Source organism: Phyllostomus discolor, chromosome 13, assembly GCF_004126475.2.
Source record: "Phyllostomus discolor isolate MPI-MPIP mPhyDis1 chromosome 13, mPhyDis1.pri.v3, whole genome shotgun sequence".
Lineage (NCBI taxonomy): Eukaryota > Metazoa > Chordata > Mammalia > Chiroptera > Phyllostomidae > Phyllostomus > Phyllostomus discolor.
In genome coordinates, this window is record NC_040915.2 from 62,264,124 (window position 1) to 62,283,067 (window position 18,944).

General features: G+C 50.3%; 3 protein-coding genes across 3 annotated transcripts in view; 1 reads left to right on the forward strand and 2 right to left on the reverse strand.

The window, feature by feature from the left end:
- LOC114509180 (protein HIRA) overlaps window positions 1-8,505 on the reverse strand; it is a 76,671-nt gene extending 68,166 nt beyond the window's left edge. Inside the window, 1 exon segment of the mRNA XM_028527352.2 lies at window positions 8,317-8,505. Coding sequence (XP_028383153.1) covers window positions 8,317-8,353 — 37 coding nt within the window. The 5' untranslated portion in view covers window positions 8,354-8,505.
- A 239-nt stretch (window positions 8,506-8,744) lies between these two features.
- MRPL40 (mitochondrial ribosomal protein L40) lies at window positions 8,745-12,369 on the forward strand. Its single transcript, XM_028528366.2, is given in 6 exon segments — window positions 8,745-9,522; window positions 9,882-9,965; window positions 10,902-10,963; window positions 10,966-11,019; window positions 11,022-11,058; window positions 11,939-12,369. Coding segments are annotated over 6 exon segments (615 nt in total). The 5' UTR covers window positions 8,745-9,469; the 3' UTR covers window positions 12,264-12,369.
- Window positions 11,008-17,328, reverse strand: C13H22orf39 (chromosome 13 C22orf39 homolog). Its single transcript, XM_028528367.2, has 3 exons — window positions 17,170-17,328; window positions 16,862-17,029; window positions 11,008-14,044 (listed from the first exon to the last, which is right to left on the reverse strand). Exons 1-3 carry the CDS (start codon window positions 17,191-17,193, stop codon window positions 13,916-13,918), a joined length of 321 nt encoding a protein of 106 aa, XP_028384168.1. The 5' UTR covers window positions 17,194-17,328; the 3' UTR covers window positions 11,008-13,915.
- Window positions 17,329-18,944: the final 1,616 nt, after the last annotated feature.

Genomic DNA, 18,944 nt, shown 5'->3' on the forward strand with positions numbered 1-18,944 from the left:
GAGGTGAAAATGTTCTGTATCTTGAGTGAGGAATAGGTTACAGAGGTATTTATCAAAATTCATCAAATTGTACACCTTAGGTCTGTGCATTTTACCATAAGTTAAATCCAGAAAGTACTGCATATGTGTACTACACACACACACACACACACACACACACACACGGAATCCAACCATTTCTCACCAGCACCTTCACCTCCACACCACTCTGGTCCAAACCATGGTCATCTCTTGCCTGGATCATTGCGCCAGGCTCTTAACAGGTGTTTCTTGTTCCCACTCCCAATGTCTAGACCCAAGTTAGACCACATCACTCCTCTGCTCCCCTCACACTGAGAATCAAAGCCTTCTAACAGGCCGCCAGGGCCTCCTGGTCCATCTACTGCTGTTCTCCCTCTGGCCTCACCTCTTGGTGCTCTTGCCCTTGTGTTGCTTCGGTCTCACTCAAATCACAAGAAATTCCTGTTGCTCCTCAAATCCACCAGTCAAGTTCTGGTTGTTCTCTCTGCCTGGAATGCTCCTCCCTCAGATGGCTGCCCTCCTCACCTCCATCAGGTCTGTTCCGAGTGGATGCTGTGGTACCCCGTCCAGGTCCCCTCCCCCCAGGAATGAAGCATACTCCCTAGCTGTGGGAGTGTTGACAGCGTGTGAAAGCTCCCGGCTGAGTCCTTCTCCAGGTGGGATCTGCCCTCAGCAAAAGAACTGTTTCCACCAAAGTCAGGCCCCCTTCCCAGGGCAGCCTGTGACTAATGATTGTGGACCTGGCAGTATAAAAGGCCCGAGCTCCTCACCTTAATTCAGGATAACTTTGAAGGGCTATCCCAGCTCCAGAGCCCCCCATAGGGTCAGCTGCAACTTTTGTTGCACTTGCATTACAACTTAACTTCTCCCTGTTCAGTCTGACTGCCCTCAATCCCCTGCAGGTATGGATCCCAAGAGTCCCTGATAATTCTCCGGCTTGCAAAACTCTCCAGCTCAGAGTCTGCTTCCTGAGACAGGGTCTTCACTCACACATGACCTCTCCACTCAGGCTTTCCCAAATCACCCTATTTAAAATTCTCCCACCCCTAGCCCAGCACTCTTCATCTGTGGCTGCTGTTTCTCCCCACACTCACTGGCCTAGTGTTCTAGGTAACTGCTCATGTTTATGATGTCTGCTGTCTGCCTCCCCAGCATGCTCCCGTCCTCTGCCTCCTTTTCTGCTTACACAGGAGTCCCAGAAGACTGCCCTCCCAGCCTCACTGCCTAGAATGCATCACATGATGCTTGCTCCTCAACAGATCCTGGCATGCAGGTGGTTCACAGTGCTGAGCCCTGGGACACAACTGGCACTCATTACTGGTTGAATGGATGAATTTATTGAGTGCTTCTGTGTGCAGGCCCTTCCACTGGAGGATGCAGCAGCCCAGGAGTCTGCTCCTGGACCTCAAATGAGGCTTGCTGCCTCTTCTGTCTGTCCCTCAAGGGTGGGGGAGGGGTCAGCTTCTGTGTGACTTGGGCTGTCCTAGGTTGGTAATACATCAAGGCAGGTACTGCTTTTAAGAACAAGTTTTGACCTAAATGGCTTTTCTTTTTGCAAGGGTGTTCTAAACCATTTGCTATCTATTCTGTTTTATCTACTCCCTTTCCTAAAATAGAAAGCTCTAAATCATAATATATAAATAGGCTCCTTGGGTAAGCACTGGGACACAATGCTTCTTCCCCTCATCATTGGAATCCCCAGCAAATTTTACAAGAAAGGCTGATCTATTAGAAGAGCCAGCCAGGATGAACAGGAAGTTTGTTGAAGCAAATCAACTCTGCCAGCTAAGAGTAGTGGACATTGGGCTTCCCATCCACTAGTCACCTTCCAGCAGCCTTCCTCCAGTATTCAACCCTCGTTTCACATTGACTGAGTGCCTACTGTGGTGTGTGCCAAGCACTGTCCAAGGCCCTGGGAACAGAGTATGAGCAAAGGCAAAGCCTCTGCCCTTCAAGAGCTTACTTTTGGTGGGGAGGTTTCTGGCAGAACCTCAATTTTAGTCAGGTCTCTACCCCTCCCCTATGTAAGCCAGCAAGGAAATGGTGATTGGCGTAAGAAAGGGTAATGAGGAAGACTCAAAGTCCATGACTGGGGCACAGGGCCCTCCCTGTTCCTGAAAGCATTCTGTTGATACCCCATGACTGGCGAGCTCTTGAAAACCAAATGCTAGAGAAGGTTTCTCAATCACACCTCAGGGGAAATCTGACAGGTTAGAAGCCTCAAGGCCTCCTATGTGGCTACAGGAGCAGCAAAGGACAACAATATTCAACAACAAGGGACTCCTGGTACCACAACGCACACGTTTTTTGAAAGCTCGTTCCAAGGAGGAAAACGGTGCTCAAGCTCTCCATGACAGAGGTGCCCAGCACAGGGACCAACACTTGGTAATTAGAATGAGCAAGCCTGGCCTCTGGCTGGAGTCTGGGTATGAATCCTAACTCATCCCTCTACATCTAGTATAGTCCTGGAAAGGTCACCTCATCTCATGCAGCCGGTTTCCACCTGCATGTTATGGATCTTTTCTTTCTGCTGCAAGTCATAGGGATCTTCAAGGGTAATCTACATATACCAAGTCCCAAGATGGGTCAGCTTCTGGGTGCATTAATTTAGCACCTTAAGGAGCCACATCCTTCCACTGCTGTCATCTTCAGCAGTGGGCCTCGTCCTCATGATCATAGGCGTGAAGTCCAGTGAATGAAGAAAGGCCTCTCACACATCTCCTCTTACCCGATTCCCTAGGAGCTCCCAGCAGACACCCCCATCCAGTCTTTCCAGCCAGAATGGCATCAAATGGCTATTCCCCAACAAATTGGCACTTACCCACATAACAGACTAGGGATATCAAGAACTGCCCCTTGCAGCTTATCCTGCAGAAGAGGGAAGACACCTGAAAAACACTGGGATTCTGCTGGACAGGAACAGGGGCAGGCAACCCACGCAGTGTTTGCAATGCTCCCTTTCTGCTATTTAACAATGTGGATAAGCCGATGCCCCCCCCCCCCATCTCTCTTAGTGTTGCTGTTCGTCCTGGCATGATAATAAAATGTGCGTGCATCAATATTTGGTCCCAGGGTTCATTCCAGACCTATTTTTGATGTGCTAGACACCTTTGCAGGCTACAGCAAACACCTTGCATAAACCGGACAGCTGAGCAACCTCTGAGGAAAAGGAGGGGTCAAGGCAGGCAGGGGCCTCTCTCCACAGTCCCTGACAGGGCCCAAGATCAGTGCAATTGGCAGCAGGTCCCCTCAGTGTCTAAAGCCAGGTGCTGCCCAGAGGTCCCTCCGAAATGTAAACTACAATTGTGCTCACTAAGTGAAAACATCTTTTCAACCATTTCTTAGATAAAAACAAATGTTTAAGAAAACCCAACTGTTCTAGCCCTCATTCCTACTCTTTCTCTAGCATACCAAAGAAATAAACTCAGAGACTGACTTGAATCTCTACACTCACCTGCCTCTTCCCTGTTTTCAGTGCCCATCCATTCCTTACCTCCATGTCTCCCTCTTCATCTCTCACCAAGGCCCAGGGGACTGCCTCTTAACTCCTCTGGGGCCTTCTGGAGACACAGGATGTTACATCCAGGGTCCTCAGAAACCTCATTGTGCCCCTCCCCCAGCCCCCTGAAGAAAGTCTAAGCTTCTATCAAGGTGCTTAAGGCTCTGCCTACCAGCCTCATTCTCTCTCCTCACTTGCTCAGTCGTGCACTAACATGCTCTGTCTCCTCTTAAATGCTCTCAGTCCTCCCTGGGCCTTTGCTCCCAACTCTCCCGCAGCAGCAGGGCCTTTTGCACCATCAAAGTCCTGTGGTCAAGGATCAACCCAAGGGCACACCACAAAGCAGGCTGCCTCCCTGGGGCCATGGCAGCTTGTGCATTTAGCTCTGGTTTCCCTCTGCCCTGCATTCTAGAATGTGATGCAGATCCCTCTCTCCCACCTACCGCACAGGGTAGCATCATGTACCTCTGATCCCCATAGAACTTCTCTCTGGAAGGGCTCAACGTCTGGTTCATAAATCAGTGAAAAATCCACGTGTATATTATCCAAGGCAAAATCCCACCCAGTTTTCTTCTAAATCCTCTTCAGATGTATTCTGGTTACTTTATTAAATCACCCATTGTCTTTAGGCAGAAGTCAGTGATGGACAGTGTAGAGAGAGCTCACATTTCCTGAGCTTTCACAGGCAGCAGGTGAGGCAGGTGTTACTGGCTTCATTTAACAGATCAGGAAGAGATCAAAAGAACCTTCCTCACATTTGGTGAGCAGCAGAGCACGGAGACTCAAGAGCAAGACTGATTCCAAAATAAAAGGCAAAACTCTTGTCCTTGAGACACAGTCCAGTTGGAATGATGAGACAAATACATGAAAAGGCAAACAGCAACAAAGATGCTCTTATCTAGAGCAGGGTTTCTTGACCCCGGTACTACTGATGCATTGGGCCCGACAACTCTTTGGTGTGTGAGCGAACGTCCCACATGCTGCAGGGTGTTGGCCAGCAGTCCTGTCCTTTACCTACTAGACACCAGTAGCTCCACCCTGTCAGGTGTGAAAACCAAAGTGCCTCCAGACATGGCCTGTTTGAGAACCCCTGATCTAGAGCAACTGCAAAGCTTGCCTTAACAACCACAACGATGATAAAACATCACCATTAGGGTCCCTCCCACCCTGTTCTCAGAGGTAGGTCTGCAGTGCTCCACCAGCACTGTGCAGGGCCTTTCCACACCAGGCCTGACTTCCTTGTCGTACCGTCCTCCCCACATTTCTCCTTAGAGCTGACTTATCTCTTTTCACTCAGATGCAGAATATGTCTCAATAGGACGCCTGAAAAATCCTTTCTGGAATGAGATGGGCAGGGAAGAAAAATAATGCAATCATTGGACAAGAGAGAGAACACACCACAATGCAATGTGATTAACTGACAAATTATCCCATTACTGAAAATCTGCCAACACCTTTTACAACACTGCCATCTGTTGTGAGCCAGAGGCAAAGTGGGATGACCGTTCTTTCAGTCCTGGTCCTTCTGGCGAGAAACCGGCTTCACTGAAAAGCTGAGCATGAGTACTGTCTCCCCAGAGGTGAGAATCCAGAAAAACTCTCAGGAACAAAGGGCCAGGGATGGGAAGAACCCACCTCAAGGAAATTTCCTAAATACAAACTACATTGTTCTACAACCAAAAACCCAATTGCTTTCACCTTCTGACCATATACAGTCATAACCTAGCTAAGATATGAGCCTTATTTTAGCCAAGCCTAAAATAAAATTAAATATATAAGGAATACTGTATCTAAGAACACAGAGGTAAATACGTGTATGAATAATGCCCTGGTAGCTAACTTCTAGGTAAGTTATGTCATTTGCTCTTAGTATATACTTTAAGGCACTCGTATATATCCGTACACGGTTAAAATGATAGGGGTGAGTCTTTATATTTACTCAACTTTACAAGGTCCAGGAGTAGAATTATAATCCCAAGAATTTATAGCTAACAAACTATGGCCACTCTGATTCCACATTCAAGGCTCACTGCACTCTGATATGATGACTTCAAGATGTATTAACTTACGGATCTCTATAGAGCACAGATTCTCAAATGGGGGTGATTCTGGCCACCAGGGGACACTGGCAATGTCTGGAGACATTTTTGGTTGTCACAACTGGGGGGATGGGTGACACTGACACCTGATGGGCGAGGCCAGGCATGCTAACATCTTACCATACACAGGACGGTCCCCAGAACAATTGTATGGCTCAAAATGTCAACAGTGCTGAGGCTGAGAAACCCTACCTCAGGGAAATGGTCTTACTATTATCATCAGTTGGGACAATGAAGTCTGAAAGTACGCCTACAGCTCAACCTACACTTCATGCTTTGCCTTAAACATGCCTTATTTTAGCTGCCCTTTCCACCCTGTCTGAAGGGATCCTGCCACCACAGGGCAATTGTGGGCTCTCTGCTTCTTCCCTCTTTGGACTCTCAGACACTAGGTGAAGTATGTTCAAGCCACAGAACAAGTCAGGAGACATAAATGCAGAGACAGGAAGCCAGAAAGTGGTATGATGCACTCTCCAAAGCCCCATGGTCATTTCGGTTTGTTAATCCAAAGTACCCACCACTCTGGCTTCTGGCTAAGCAGCTTCCACCCCAGCAGCCCTCACTATTCACTCATTTTTAAAGGATTGCTCAGTGGGACTGGCCACCGACCCAAACCATCGGCATGTCCTTTAGGATCATGGTAATTCACAGTGACAGTTCTTCTGAACACTTGGTGAGACAAAGGTTGATTTCAGGGGATTTTAAAAGAAAGGAAACAAAGAACAAGTATAAAAGTATAAACCCCATCTAGCCAGAGTCTCAATTATTTTCTTCATTATGTTTTGCATTTTATAGTCTGGGGTGCCATTTGTATCTATCTTCCCAACCATGCACTGCAACTATATTGTGAAAAAAGCAGAAAAGAAATCATCAGTTCCATCCCAGGACTCTGGAGAGGCCACAGCAACAAGGGGCCTGGGCCCACTGCTTTGGCCACTCTGCCAGGCTGGGATGTTTGGCTGCTGGCCTGGCTGGAGAATCTCACTCATTTGTACATAGATAATCAGTAAGCATCTTGACCTATGCTTCCACAGCACAGAACCTGTGTTCTACGAAGGAGTTTATCACAAGTTAGAATTATATGGCAGAAGGTTAGAGAGACATTGAAGAAGGGTTGACTTGGCTATACACACAAACTGATCTAGGAAAAAAATTTTATTTAAAGTAAAATTCCTTCAGATCTTCACTTATACAACTAGTTCAAACGAAATCTTTCCATTTCTAATTCACAAGCAACATAATTTATAATTACTGACCAACTGCCCTTGATCTGCACACTGCACATCAAGAAATGCTCTTGCAAACCAACACAGGAGAAGTGAAATGAAGTTCACAGCTTTTGCTTTCATGCACGGTAAACCTAGCCATGTCTTCATAAATTACGGAAACCTCCGCTTTCTTATCTGTTTTAGTCAACACTTATCATATGCCCCAAGTGTTGCAGGGAATACAGAGGGAAATGAGACAGTCCCTACCTGGGGGGCACATGGAAAGTACACCACAGGGACAGACCTCATCTAGTGGAGTAACTCAGGAGCAATGGTAATAAAAGGAAAAGGTGACCTCACCTAGGCCCTGAAAAGTGAGAAAGACATCACACAAGGAGATGGAAAGGGAGAGCACTTCTGACTGACATCTGTTCAGCTGCAGTAGAGAGCAACCCGGAATCTGGTTCAAAATCGAAAGGCTACATGTACAAAAGAGGCAAAAGCATCTACTTTACTTGCTCTAGAAGAAAACGGGAGCTCCTTCTGGTGGAACTGCAAAGTAGAAATGAGGAACAGCAGAATGAGGGTGACCTGCCTATCAGTAGTCAGAGACAGGCTGGAATCAGGGCTACAGGCCTTATGCTAGGGAATGCTCCTTGGACTTCAGTGCTGTCCGCGAGGGCAAGGGGGCTCTCTCTCCTCATCTCCCTGGGGGTGGGAGGGTAACTCCTGTAGTTGCCAACAAGGTAGAACTATGACAGCACTGCTGGTTATCAAACACTTCTCTGTACCACACAGTCTGTTCTCAACCAGAGGCCTGGAAGAGTCCATTCCTCCAGGGTGTGCACTGGGGCACTGCCACAGAACTAAGGAAGCCCCTCTCCTAGAACACACTTGTATGCTACTGACCCCAACCCAAGTCACCCTGATGCCCCAGCTCAGAATAAACATGGTTTCATTTGGCTGGGGAACCTCGGCCCTGAGCCATAGTCCTCCAACTGGGAGGCACTGTCACCAGCTCGGAGCCTCAGCTGGAGCAATGTCTCCTCAGCATGGCAGAGACTTGCAGATTTCAGGTGTTCACCCTGCCAGTGAAAGGCTACAAGGGAGGCTGCGCCCAGGTTTCACACATCGGACCATCCGAACACATCCTGGCTGATGCAGACGAGTAGTAGGAACTGGCTGGCGCCCAAGGGCCGCTCCCCAGAGCCAGGCCGCGGCGCCTTCACGGACCACGGGTGGGCGGTCGAGGGCTCAGCGAAAGTGCTGGGGGCAGAGGCAGACTTCGCCGCAGCCAAGCGGAGCACGTGCGGGGGCTCGCTGGTCTCCACGCTCTGAGGACAAAGTCCGTTACCTCCCGTCCCGCGGCTCTGGCACCGGGCAAAGGCGTCGGGAACGAGGCGGGCAGGGCCTGCGCGCGACTCTGACCCGACTCCAGACCCGGATCTGAAGCCAGGCTCAGTCTCCCGCAACCCCTGCGTTCACTTACCATTGTGGTTGACCCAGGTCGGCTTCAGGAGCTTCATTGTTCGGCCGGCGCCGCCGGGCTGAGGCAGGAGCCGCGTCCTTCAACGCGCGCGGGCCATGGAGCCACCGCCGCCGCTTCCTTCCGCGCTGCCCGCCTTCCAGCCGCCGCCCGCACCGCGCCCTCAGTGCCGGCACGCCATCGCCGGCTCGCGCCCCAGGCCGCCGCCACAGCCGCCCCCAGCGCTCGGCCGCCACCGCCGCCGCCACAGCCGCATCCCCTGCGCCGCTCCTCCTCCCGCAGCTCCCGGGCAACGCCGGAAGTCACGGCTTGCACCTGCCAAATCTCCCCGGCGGGAAACCGCTCCTCACGCGGACGGGGCCGCCCAGGCTCCGCTGTCGGCAGGGGCAGCGCAGAGCGGCTCCGCTTCGGGTCCAGCCTGGGCGCAGCAGCAGAAGAGGGGAGGGAGGAGGGTCGGCTGGGATCTGGGAGGGAGACCGGGGCCTCGGGTTTCAGCCCAGGCCCGCGGAGCCAGACAGGGTCGGAGTGGCGTGAACTGCCTCTCTCCAGCTCTACCACGCTAGTTACGAGTCCGACTAATTAACTAGCTTCCGTCATTCATCAACACGCGTTTATTGGGCATCTCGCGAGCGCCGTGCCACGTGCAGCCACCGGGGCGGGGCCGTGGTCCCGGGCTTGCGAGAATGCGGGGGCGGGGGCGGGGGTGTGAGCCACCCTGGGATGGGTCGGTTGGGGCCGAACCGGCGCGTTATTGGAATATTGAGGACCTTTTTCACAGACGTGGACGCTTAGACTTGGAGTGGAGGATACCCCCACGGCCATTTCGGCAACACTGCGGAGTCTTGGCCCTCGTAGGGATGCACCCTGACGAGGTAGAGGAGTGACGTTCGGACAGAGAAGAGAGGACACACTTCGGCGCCTGGGGCAAGGAGCTCAGGGGCAGGGCAGGGCCAGGCGTGATCCAACCCACCGTTCGGGGCGTGCCCGTGCGCCGCTACTACGTCCGGGCCCGCCGAGCGTGATTCGGCACGCGCGGATCGCGCCCCAGGGCGGAACTAGGGAGTGTGGACTGACGGCACGGTCGGACCGTATCGCACAGCGGGACCGACGGCCGAGGTGCGCGCAGTGAAGCAGCCGGTTGGCTGCCATAGAAGCTATGGCTGCTCAGGTGCTGGGAGCTACCGCGCGCGCTCTGTGCTCGCGGTGCTGGTGAGTGCGGATCTCAGACCCGACGAGGGGTGTCCGGGGCGCACGCGGGGGACTCTGCACCAGGTAGCACAGGCCTCGCCTGCGCTTCCTCCCCGGTTGCCCTTGTCCACGGATATCTAGGAAGGTGGCTGATCCCACCTCTTTCTGTGGATAAGAATTCTAAGATACTGGCTGGCAGGGACCCTGCAACTGCTTTTGGTGTGAACTGGGGATTTTGAAAAATATCCCACATTGACTTTGCTGTCACATCTAGCAGTTTCAAGTGCCTTAGGTTTTGAGAGCACTGTTAAAAAGAAAGGGGTGGTTGGGTTTGTTTATTGGGGGAAAATCAGGTATTTATACACACTGTTATCTTTCAGGCGACTGGGAACTTGGCAGACACAGATTAGAGACACCCACCAGCGAGCCTCATTGTTGTCCTTCTGGGAACTCATTCCCATGAGGTAAATTTAACTAGGGGTCTGACCTCTTTGGGGGTGTCAGCAGAAGATAGATATGCAATTGAATAAAACAAAGCAAGACTAGTTTTTGGTTTACAAAATGAATAGCCTACAAAATTTCTCAGTTAATGTAGCTAGATGTTTTCATGTCCTTTTCCACATTCTCTGTATGCTGTGTCTATAATCAGAAAACAAAAAATGTAAAAGTAGTTTAAACAAAAGTTGAATTAGCTTTGAATGGATTCTTGTGTCTTTTAAAGGGCAAAGCATAAACTTCTGTTTCTCCACGGACCTTCCATTTCTGACCCCCTGGAGAAGTGAGGGGAGGTGTGAGGATGAGTTTTTCCACCTGGAACTCTGGATGCTTTCGAGAGACTTGATTCAAGAAATCTGGTCTTGATTATTCCTAATAGTAAATTACCACCATGGAGATTCATTCCTGACTGTAAATCAGACTTTTGTGAATACTCTAGGATGGGAACATTAATTAAGAAATCCCCTGAAGTAGGGACATGCTAGTCATTTTTATGCTGTTTTACTCTTACTGAAATCATTCTTATAAATCACAATCCATTAAGATGTGAGTAATTAGCTTCTAATTAATCAGTTTGGTATTTTCTCTTTTCAATGCAAATCCAAGGCACACCTGTACTCCAGCCCTAAAGATGAGCACTTCCCTTTAATTTACACCCTGATAACCCCCCCTGAAAACTTTTCCACCCCTTCCTGGGTTGACAGTGCCCACCACAGTTCTCACAAGGACCCTGGGGTGGAGGCCATCTCCCTGCCACCACTCATTTTACGAGGTCAGGGTCATGTACACACAGTCCATTCCCCAGTGGAGGGCTCAGAAGCTTGGGGTACTTTATGTAGTGCCATGTCTCCCAGGAGGTTTGTGAAACTGAAGAGGAAAATTTTTAATGTTTGCTTATCCGTTAGAGCAGAACCTCTGCGGAAGAAGAAGAAGGTAGATCCTAAAAAAGACCAAGCTGTGAGAGACCGTTGAAAAAGAGGATCCGACGACTAGAAAAGGCTAGCCAGGAGCTAATTCCCATTGAAGATTTATTACGCCTGTGAGGTTCTTGGATAAAGTGAGGTAAGGGTCCTCTAGGGTTGAAGTCCTGAGGGCAAAGGAGTTCATCGCCTAAAGGTGATTGTAACTGCAGTTCATGCCAGTGATGGGAAGGGGTTAGTGGGCTTGGGCTGACTTGGCCCTGGGCTGAGTCCTTTTCTCCTTGATTATGTCTCGCAGGAGTTGGAAAACATTCCTGGGTGGTGCTCTTGAATGGCTGAATGTGGGAAAGAAACTCAGAATAATTGTTTGATAAGCCAGACCAGAAACTTGAGTGAAGTTCTTATCAGCACTGCTCAAAAGTTCATAGTTGCTCTTCTGTCAGAGGTTGTAGCTGTGACTGACGACTTGGGCCTTGGGTCTGCAGGCACTGCCCATCCTGGTGGCAGAATGCCCTTAGCCTCTTGCTTCTTGATGCACATGCTCACAGTTGGGTTGTGCGCGCGCAGGATTATTGCCTTATAAAAGTATGTGCTATCTGTAAAGTAGCAGCACCTTGCCACACAAGTGGGACACTGCAGGTGTCATTTGGTACTCTGGGGCTAATAATAGGCTCTCGACTCCTTGGGATTTTGGTGTCCGTTTTCATTATACAATTTCATTTTTCTCCAAAGTCACCTCTCACCAAAAGTAGTCTCTGCCTGGGAAAGAGGAAGTGCTATCCTAGTCTCCTCTGAGAATCAGTGACTCTTATCTGCAAGTAAAGCAAATGGCACTGGCTTGTAGCCATCAGTTGCAGCTGCCACCACATTGAACATTCTATTTCTTAATTTGTCCCAAACTTTCACTTCCTTTCGTAAGTTCCATGTATGTCTGGCAGGGAGGATGCATGGGCCATAAGCAGTCAACCAAACTCCCTGGTGAGTGCTGCCTAGCTCACACCTTTGGATTTGTGTGTTCCCAGACAGCGGCCTCAGGTAGAGCTCTCCTTTGAGGAGGCTGAGCGGAGAGCTCTGCTTCTGAAGAAATGGTCCCTGTACAAGCAGCAAGAGCATGAAATGGAGAGGGAAGCCATCAAGTCCATGCTTGAGGCCCAGCAGGAAGCTCTGCAAGAGCTGAAACTCATGTCCCAGGAGCTGCATGAGGAGGCCATCAAGCGGGACCCTAGTCTGTTCCCCTTTGAGAGAGAAGGGCCAACTTACACACCACCAATCTCCAACTACCAGCCCCCTGAAGGCAGGTACCACGACATCACCAAGGTATATACACAAGTGGAATTCAAGAGGTAGAGCTGGAGGCAGCCGTCTGAACACTGTGCCCTTCAGAACCAGAATGACCAGGGCTCAAGTCCACTTGTCACAGTATGAGGCATGCTGAGAATAAATGTAAATGTAACCAAGTGTCTCTTTGTCTTATGTTAGGGTCAAAATTAATTCATCTGAGGATGGATAGGGGTGAGAGGTACTGTCCCTCCTCTCCAGGTACCAGGGAGAGGATGACCAAACCTTGACCACTGTCCCCCAATAAAAAAGGAAGATTCCAGTTCTGTGGGGTGGATGCCCCCAGCAGGAGGCATAAAGTGATCCCAAGAGACAGAGGTGAAGGGTGTGCAGGCTGTGTGTGCTGTGCTGTCTGCACGGGTGGGCAGAGAGGCAGGGCCTTCACGGGTGGGGCAGACAGGACACATGAAGTTCTTCACATCATCAGCAGCAGCACCAGCTTCGCATTTTAAGCTGGGGAGGGAGGCTGAAGAGGGTGGAGCAGGCCAGGGACACACTAGTGAACAAAGCTGCTGTGTCCCGCAGGAGGGTGGGACCCCTGGGGCTGAGGACTCTTACTTGGGTACTGTCAGTCTGGAATGGTGGCTGTATTAGGGTGCTGGGGTTGCCAGGACAAAGTGCCAGCCTGCATGGCTGAAAAAGACATTCCTCGCAGTTCTGGAAGCTACAACTCCCACGGCTGAGGCACCAGCAGGGTTGGTTTCTCTGAAGGCCTCTGGCCTCTAGATGGCTACCTTTGTGCTGTGTCCTCATGTGGTCATCCCTCTCCAGCCATGCTGGATTGTCATGGCCAACCTTAATGACTTCATTATAACACTGTCTGAGTACAACATCAGATGTGAAATTTAATAGTCCCAACAACTAAACTGTTGATTTAAAATTTCAGCTTCTCTTTGAAATCTAATGTGTAAAATGGCCTTTGACATACTCCACATTTTCTAAAAATGACCAGGGGAAATGTTAAGCAGACCAAAATTCCAGGTTTGGGTTTCTTCGGCCAAGAATCCATGAATGCTTTTTATGCAAGGTGGTGTGTCCTTAGCTGTGTGCAGTTCTTAAAAACCAGAATCTCACCTCCTGTGAGTCTAGAGGGTGTGGCGTGCCGGTCCAGAGGTGCGCCCCACCTGTGTCTGCAGAGGACCTGAGTGAGCAGGCCACAGCCAAGTGTGGGCACAGTGGCTGGCCATGTGTGGTCCTCACCAAACCAGGGCCAGGCGAAGGTGTTCTTGGCAGCACGACCATTTAGTTTCCTCCTCCTGACCCCTCTATGTGTCCACAGGGGTCACAGCTACCACTTAAGACTTTACCTGAGAATTCTAAACCTCAGGATGACCACCTGCTGTGCTGCTGTCCTGCTGGGAGGTGGGCGGGAGGAGCATGAGACAGCCCAACCTGCCTGCTGGCAGCAATCTGCAATGGTCCTTGGCTTCCTGGAGGCTGTGCAGTGGACAAAACTGTCTTCCAGAGCAATGGCAGCAGGGGGGCACCCGGAACGCAGGTGAGGGCTGGGCAAGCAGCCCTGGGGGTGTGGTGCTTGGTGTTCCAAGCCAGGCAGAAGCTCCCAGGTACCTACTGGAACGTTTGGGTCAGTCAGAGTCCTTAGGGTCACATACAACAGCCCCACTTGAAACAGACCAGAGGAAGCTGTGCAGGGGTGCTTGTCACTTGTCTTCCTCCTCCTGTGGCAGAGGGAGATGCCAGTCTGCAGGGGGGCTCTGCCTCGGGGTCCACACCAGGGTGTGCTTTCGTGCAGCCTGGACTCTCCTATGCTCGCTCTCACAGAGGGACCGCTGTACAAGGGAGACCCTGGTCACTTCACGCCCCACATGCCCTTGTACCTCCCTCCCCATCAGCCACCTCCCAAACACAGACAAACAGAATGTTTGATACATACCACTCCAAAACTGCTTCCATCTAATGCACCCTGGCGATTGTTCCACACTAGCATGCACATAGCTAGATCCTACTTTGTTGTGCCCCACTGTGAGAAACTACAACTGACCCTTGAACATGGGGTAGGGGTGCCAACCTGCCACACAGTTGAAAATCTGTGTATATCTTCAATTGGCCATCTGCACACACAGATTCCCAATTGTGGGTGGAAAACACAGTTGACCTCTGAACAACACGGGTTTGAACAGTGTGAGTCCACTAAAAAAATCCATAATAAGTGAACCCGTGCAGTTTGAACCCATGTTGTTCAAGGATCAACGGTACTGTGTAGATAGATCACCATCACTTGAAGAAACTTCACAAATATCTTCTCCCAGGCCTCAGGGCTTGATGCCTTTGGTTGACCTGATAAGATTCAGCTGCTAAGGCTACTTGGGAGCTGAGTTGGAAGAAAAGATAAGAGTCTGAAAGAGTAGCCCATAGGAAGGAAGACCAGGCAAGATACATGTCCAGGGAACCCTGGATGGGCGATGAAGAATCCAGACCACAGACGCTACTCTCCCCAAAGTAAACACACATCACAATTGTGACAGGACCCCCTGGTTAGGTGCCAGGAGCTATGCTGGTCTCTATACATGTTAATTTCACAGTTTTCTTCTTAAGCTCTATTGTCTCAAATAGATGTTTTTGTTCTTGTTTAAAAAGTGATCAGAAACCCAAAGTAGAATATGAAATACTCCCAGACCTTCACCCTCCGAGGTGAAGTTAGCAGCTTCCCCCATACACTTTTAGGCCTAAATTTTAGAGCCATTACACGTTTCCCTAAAGAGGCAATAATCTTCTACTGGCCAATGTATATTTTCTACTTTTTTCGCCGAGGCATCTTACTATGCTCGGATATGTTAGTAGCTATTGTTTTTAACCAGGACATGTTCCTACCTATACTTTAATGGCTATGTAATACTCCACTGTGTGGAAGAAGTTATTTGGTCAAATGTCTGTCAGTGTACTTTAGGGCACTTTCAGTTTTTTCACTATCAAAAACAGTGACAGAGTGGTCATTTTGAACTTTTAACTGTGCTGTTACCCAATTACTTCCCTAGTATAAACTTCTAGAAGTAAAACAGGTCAAGAGGTATGCATTTGGCCCTGGCTGGCATAGCTCAGTGGATTGAGTGCGGGCTGCGAACCAAAGTGTCGCAGGTTCGATTCCCAATCAGGGCACATGCCTGGGTTGCAGGCCATGACCCCCAGCAGCTGCACATTGATGTTTCTCTCTCTCTCTCTTTCTCCCTCCCTTCCCTCTCTAAAAATAAATAAATAAAATCTTTAAAAAAAAAAAAAGAGGTATGCATTTGACTTTAGACAATTGGAACACCGGACGCCACCAATGCCACACAAGGACTTCTGCCTCCCCAAACTCCTATGGACACTTCTGACATCGGCTGGGTAGAAACCACCCCCTCTCATTTCAACTGCTATGCCAGGCCATGGGGGTTTTCTTTTCGAATGAATGCTTTCTTTGTGTCTTCTGCCTACTTTTCTATTCTAAAATCACCTCCATTTTTCTTACTGATACATAAGAGCTCCTACATATATAAAGGTTCCTAAATCTCTTGCCATACAGGCTGCAAGTTATCTTTTCCATTTTTGGGGCTTCCACTTACTATGGACTTGTCACATTTTCTTTTACACAGTAGCTTAGTTTCACATCAGTTTGTGTGTTTCAATAATAAGATACACTTAACAACATTGAGGCAGCCACCAGTCCTTCAGGCTCCCCTTCCCTAGGCACCTCCCCATGCACCCTCACAGCTTTTCTCCATCTCCCTGCCCACAACAGCTCCGAGAAACTATTGTACACTAGACTAGAATGTAGGTGCTAGAAGGGCAGGTGCTCTGTTCTCATCACTCCTGTATCCGTAAGAGTGCCCAACAGGATCAAATATCTGCTGAATGCACGGACAACTAAAACCACCTCCTTACTGGTCTCTGTGCCCTCCATCATGTACTCTCCTGCCCTGGCAGCCAGACTGATATTTTAAAGGTACAAATCAAATCATGCTTCCCAGCACACATTTAGGCTAGAATCTAAGGGTGTCCAACCTTTTGGTGTCTCTGGGCCACACTAGAAGAAGAAAAGTTGTCTTGGGCCACACATTAAATACATTTCAACATGTAATCACAAAAAAACATTCTTGTCATGTTGTAATTCAATTTACGATTTTGTGTTGAGCTGCATTCATTGCCATCCTGAGCCTCATGAGGCCTGCAGGCCGCAGGTTAGACACCCTTGAACGCCCACCGGGTGTCTGGTACCTCCCCAGCCTCATGCCCTACCCTTCTACAGCCCACCCTCCTTCTGCTTCAGGCACCTGGACCTTGTTCCTTAGCTTGATCCCCTGAGGCTGTAAGAGGGCTGCTAAGGCTGGTTCCTGGTCTTTCAGGACTCAGCAATATCAACACCTTTGCAGGTAAGGGGACAACCCTATCACTGTTAGGGGACCCTCCTCTCTTTTCCTTCAGTGTCTGAAAACCCAGTTGATAATTTTTGCTATTTCTCGAAAGTAAGAAAACTCAAAAAGAGGGAGGTCCCTGACAGTGCTCTTTTCCAGAGTCCCGGGACCTGGGACGTGGCGGGATGGCCCGTGCACTAGAGCGTCCCTATGATCCGCCCTGGTGGCTCAGCGCCACCCCCAGCATCCCAGGCGCACCTGGGCCTTGGCGCTCCGGCGCTCCTCCCATTCGCGGCAGCTGTCCAAGTCGCGTCGCCATTGCTCGCAGGCCGGCCGCTCGCCGTGGACGTAGTAGTGGTGCAGGAAGTGCCCAGCGCTGCGGCAGAGCTTCCACTCGGCGCGATAGGCTTCACAGGGGCGCGGCGGCTGCAGTGAGAGGTGCACCTAAGGCGGAAGCCGCTGTGCCGCCCACCCTGAACCCGTCCCGGGAGAGAACTCAGTTAAGCCGGGTCACACGGCCCGGTCCGAAGAGGTCCCTGCAGGTCCCTGGCGCCCACCACACTTACCTGCCAGCCGGCACCCTCAGCCATGTCAAGGGGAGTACCGAACCCTCGCCTCCTCAGCCCGCTAGCCAATGAAGATTGATTAGGCCTGCACCACGTGAGAAAGCGAGGAACTCAGATATGACGATTTAAATCCTCGCCACCTCTTCGACACTCGCCAACAAACAGGACATCTGGGTGGGGCAGCCAATAACAGCTGGGGATGGTGGTGCACGTGAGGAGGGGCGGAGCCCCAGTCGACGCGGGCATACCAGTGGAGTGAGAAAGCTCGTCCAGGAGCCCGTGTAGACACGGTGCCAACAGAGGACGTCCACCCGCTGTTGGGCAGGTGTCCCGGCTGCACAGCCACGTTGTTGGCTGTTGTTGAAACCACGCGGGCCAGTCCTTTTTAGTGGCTGTTCTTTTCATAAATCTCAAAGATTGGATTTATTGTCGTAATCACACACTGTGCAGTAATTGTCGTGAACCTGCCAAGTCTACTGCTGTAGTGTCCGCTCAAGAACAGAGATGAACTCACAAAATAATCGGGGTTGGCTGGGGATGACATGTGTTGAGGGCTGAGTATCTAGGGTGTGGGATGACCTCTGGAGGGAACCCAGGATGGAAGTGTTGGCAAGAACGGCTTTCTGAGCAAAGGAATGGAGGCTGTGTGCAGCATGAGATCCAAGTTCAGAGGTGGCATGTATGGTTAGCAGCGAAAGGTTTACCAAGACAAACCTAAGACAGGAAGCCCTGCAATAGCAATGCAATGGTTCTCTGACTTCTGCAAACCTAATCATGTGCTGGGCCATTGCTGGGCCCCCTCTAGGATCGAGACTGGGTCAGATGCCCTGCAAGTGGCCCAGGAAGTTGCAATTTTATCAGGAGACCTGTCATGTTGGCTCACAGACCAAGGTTGGAGAAGACACTGTGTGACAATAAGGCTGCAGGCCAGAGTACAGCAGTAATGACCAGGACTTTTGCTCCAGGTGACCCCACTGTGTCACCAGATCCATCAACTGGGGTCCACCCCTGTCCCAGGCAGGAGAGTGCATCTCCAGCAAAAGAACAGTAGTGATTTCATTGCATATACAGACAAAAACCCAAGGCCAGCTTCTTTCTTTATTGTGCATAAAGGACAATGTGTCAGGCAATGAGACACTGACACATTGACAGTAGAGGCTGCCTCCCCAGCATGGGCTTCCATGTCTGTTGGTGAAGCTGAGACCCCTTAAGTAAAGGGTCAGGTAGGTCACAGCAGCACTCCACATACATCACCGGTGGCATCATTTTGGGTCACAGGGCTTAGTTAGTCCCGGTCATCACAACAATCTTCAATACTTACTCACTGAGGTTACATGGGTGGGCCCTGGGGTTCGTGTCCTAGACTGGTGCATCCTCTCTTCTGAGTGCTGGGGGGAGCCCTGTGCAGAGGACCCTCTGTCTATAAGCAGGAGGAGACCTGGTACAAGGTGGAGGCTCTGCTGGGCCTGACCATCCCCACCCGAGGCAGACAGCCTCATTCCTCCTTACATTGTCCAGGAGAAGCCCCTCAGAACAGCTCTTTCCTAACAGCAAGATGCAATGAGGGGCACCTGCAAGCAGGCCTTCCTCCAACTCCTGGTCAGTGGCCCCACCATCAGTTCATGTTGGCACTTCATCAAACATTTAGAGGCAATCCTGGTTTTAGTCATTCCCTGTTTTTATTTGAAATTCTTGATTTAAAATTATTTGCAAGGGACAGAAAAGATTAATGTAACTGGATTAACGTCAAAAGGTCTCACTTTATAGAAAGTGAG

What these genes read in the sequence shown, in the direction of transcription:
- C13H22orf39 (XM_028528367.2), bottom strand. Translation starts at nt 17,193, where the DNA reads ATGGCTGAGGGTGCCGGCTGGCAG. An exon ending in CTGAGGGTGCCGGCTGGCAG is followed by an intron (nt 17,030 to 17,169) that starts GTAAGTGTGGTG and finishes CTCTCACTGCAG; the next exon opens with CCGCCGCGCCCCTGTGAAGC. An exon ending in GCCGGAGCGCCAAGGCCCAG is followed by an intron (nt 14,045 to 16,861) that starts GTGCGCCTGGGA and finishes TCCCTTGTACAG; the next exon opens with CGGTCCCTCTGTGAGAGCGA.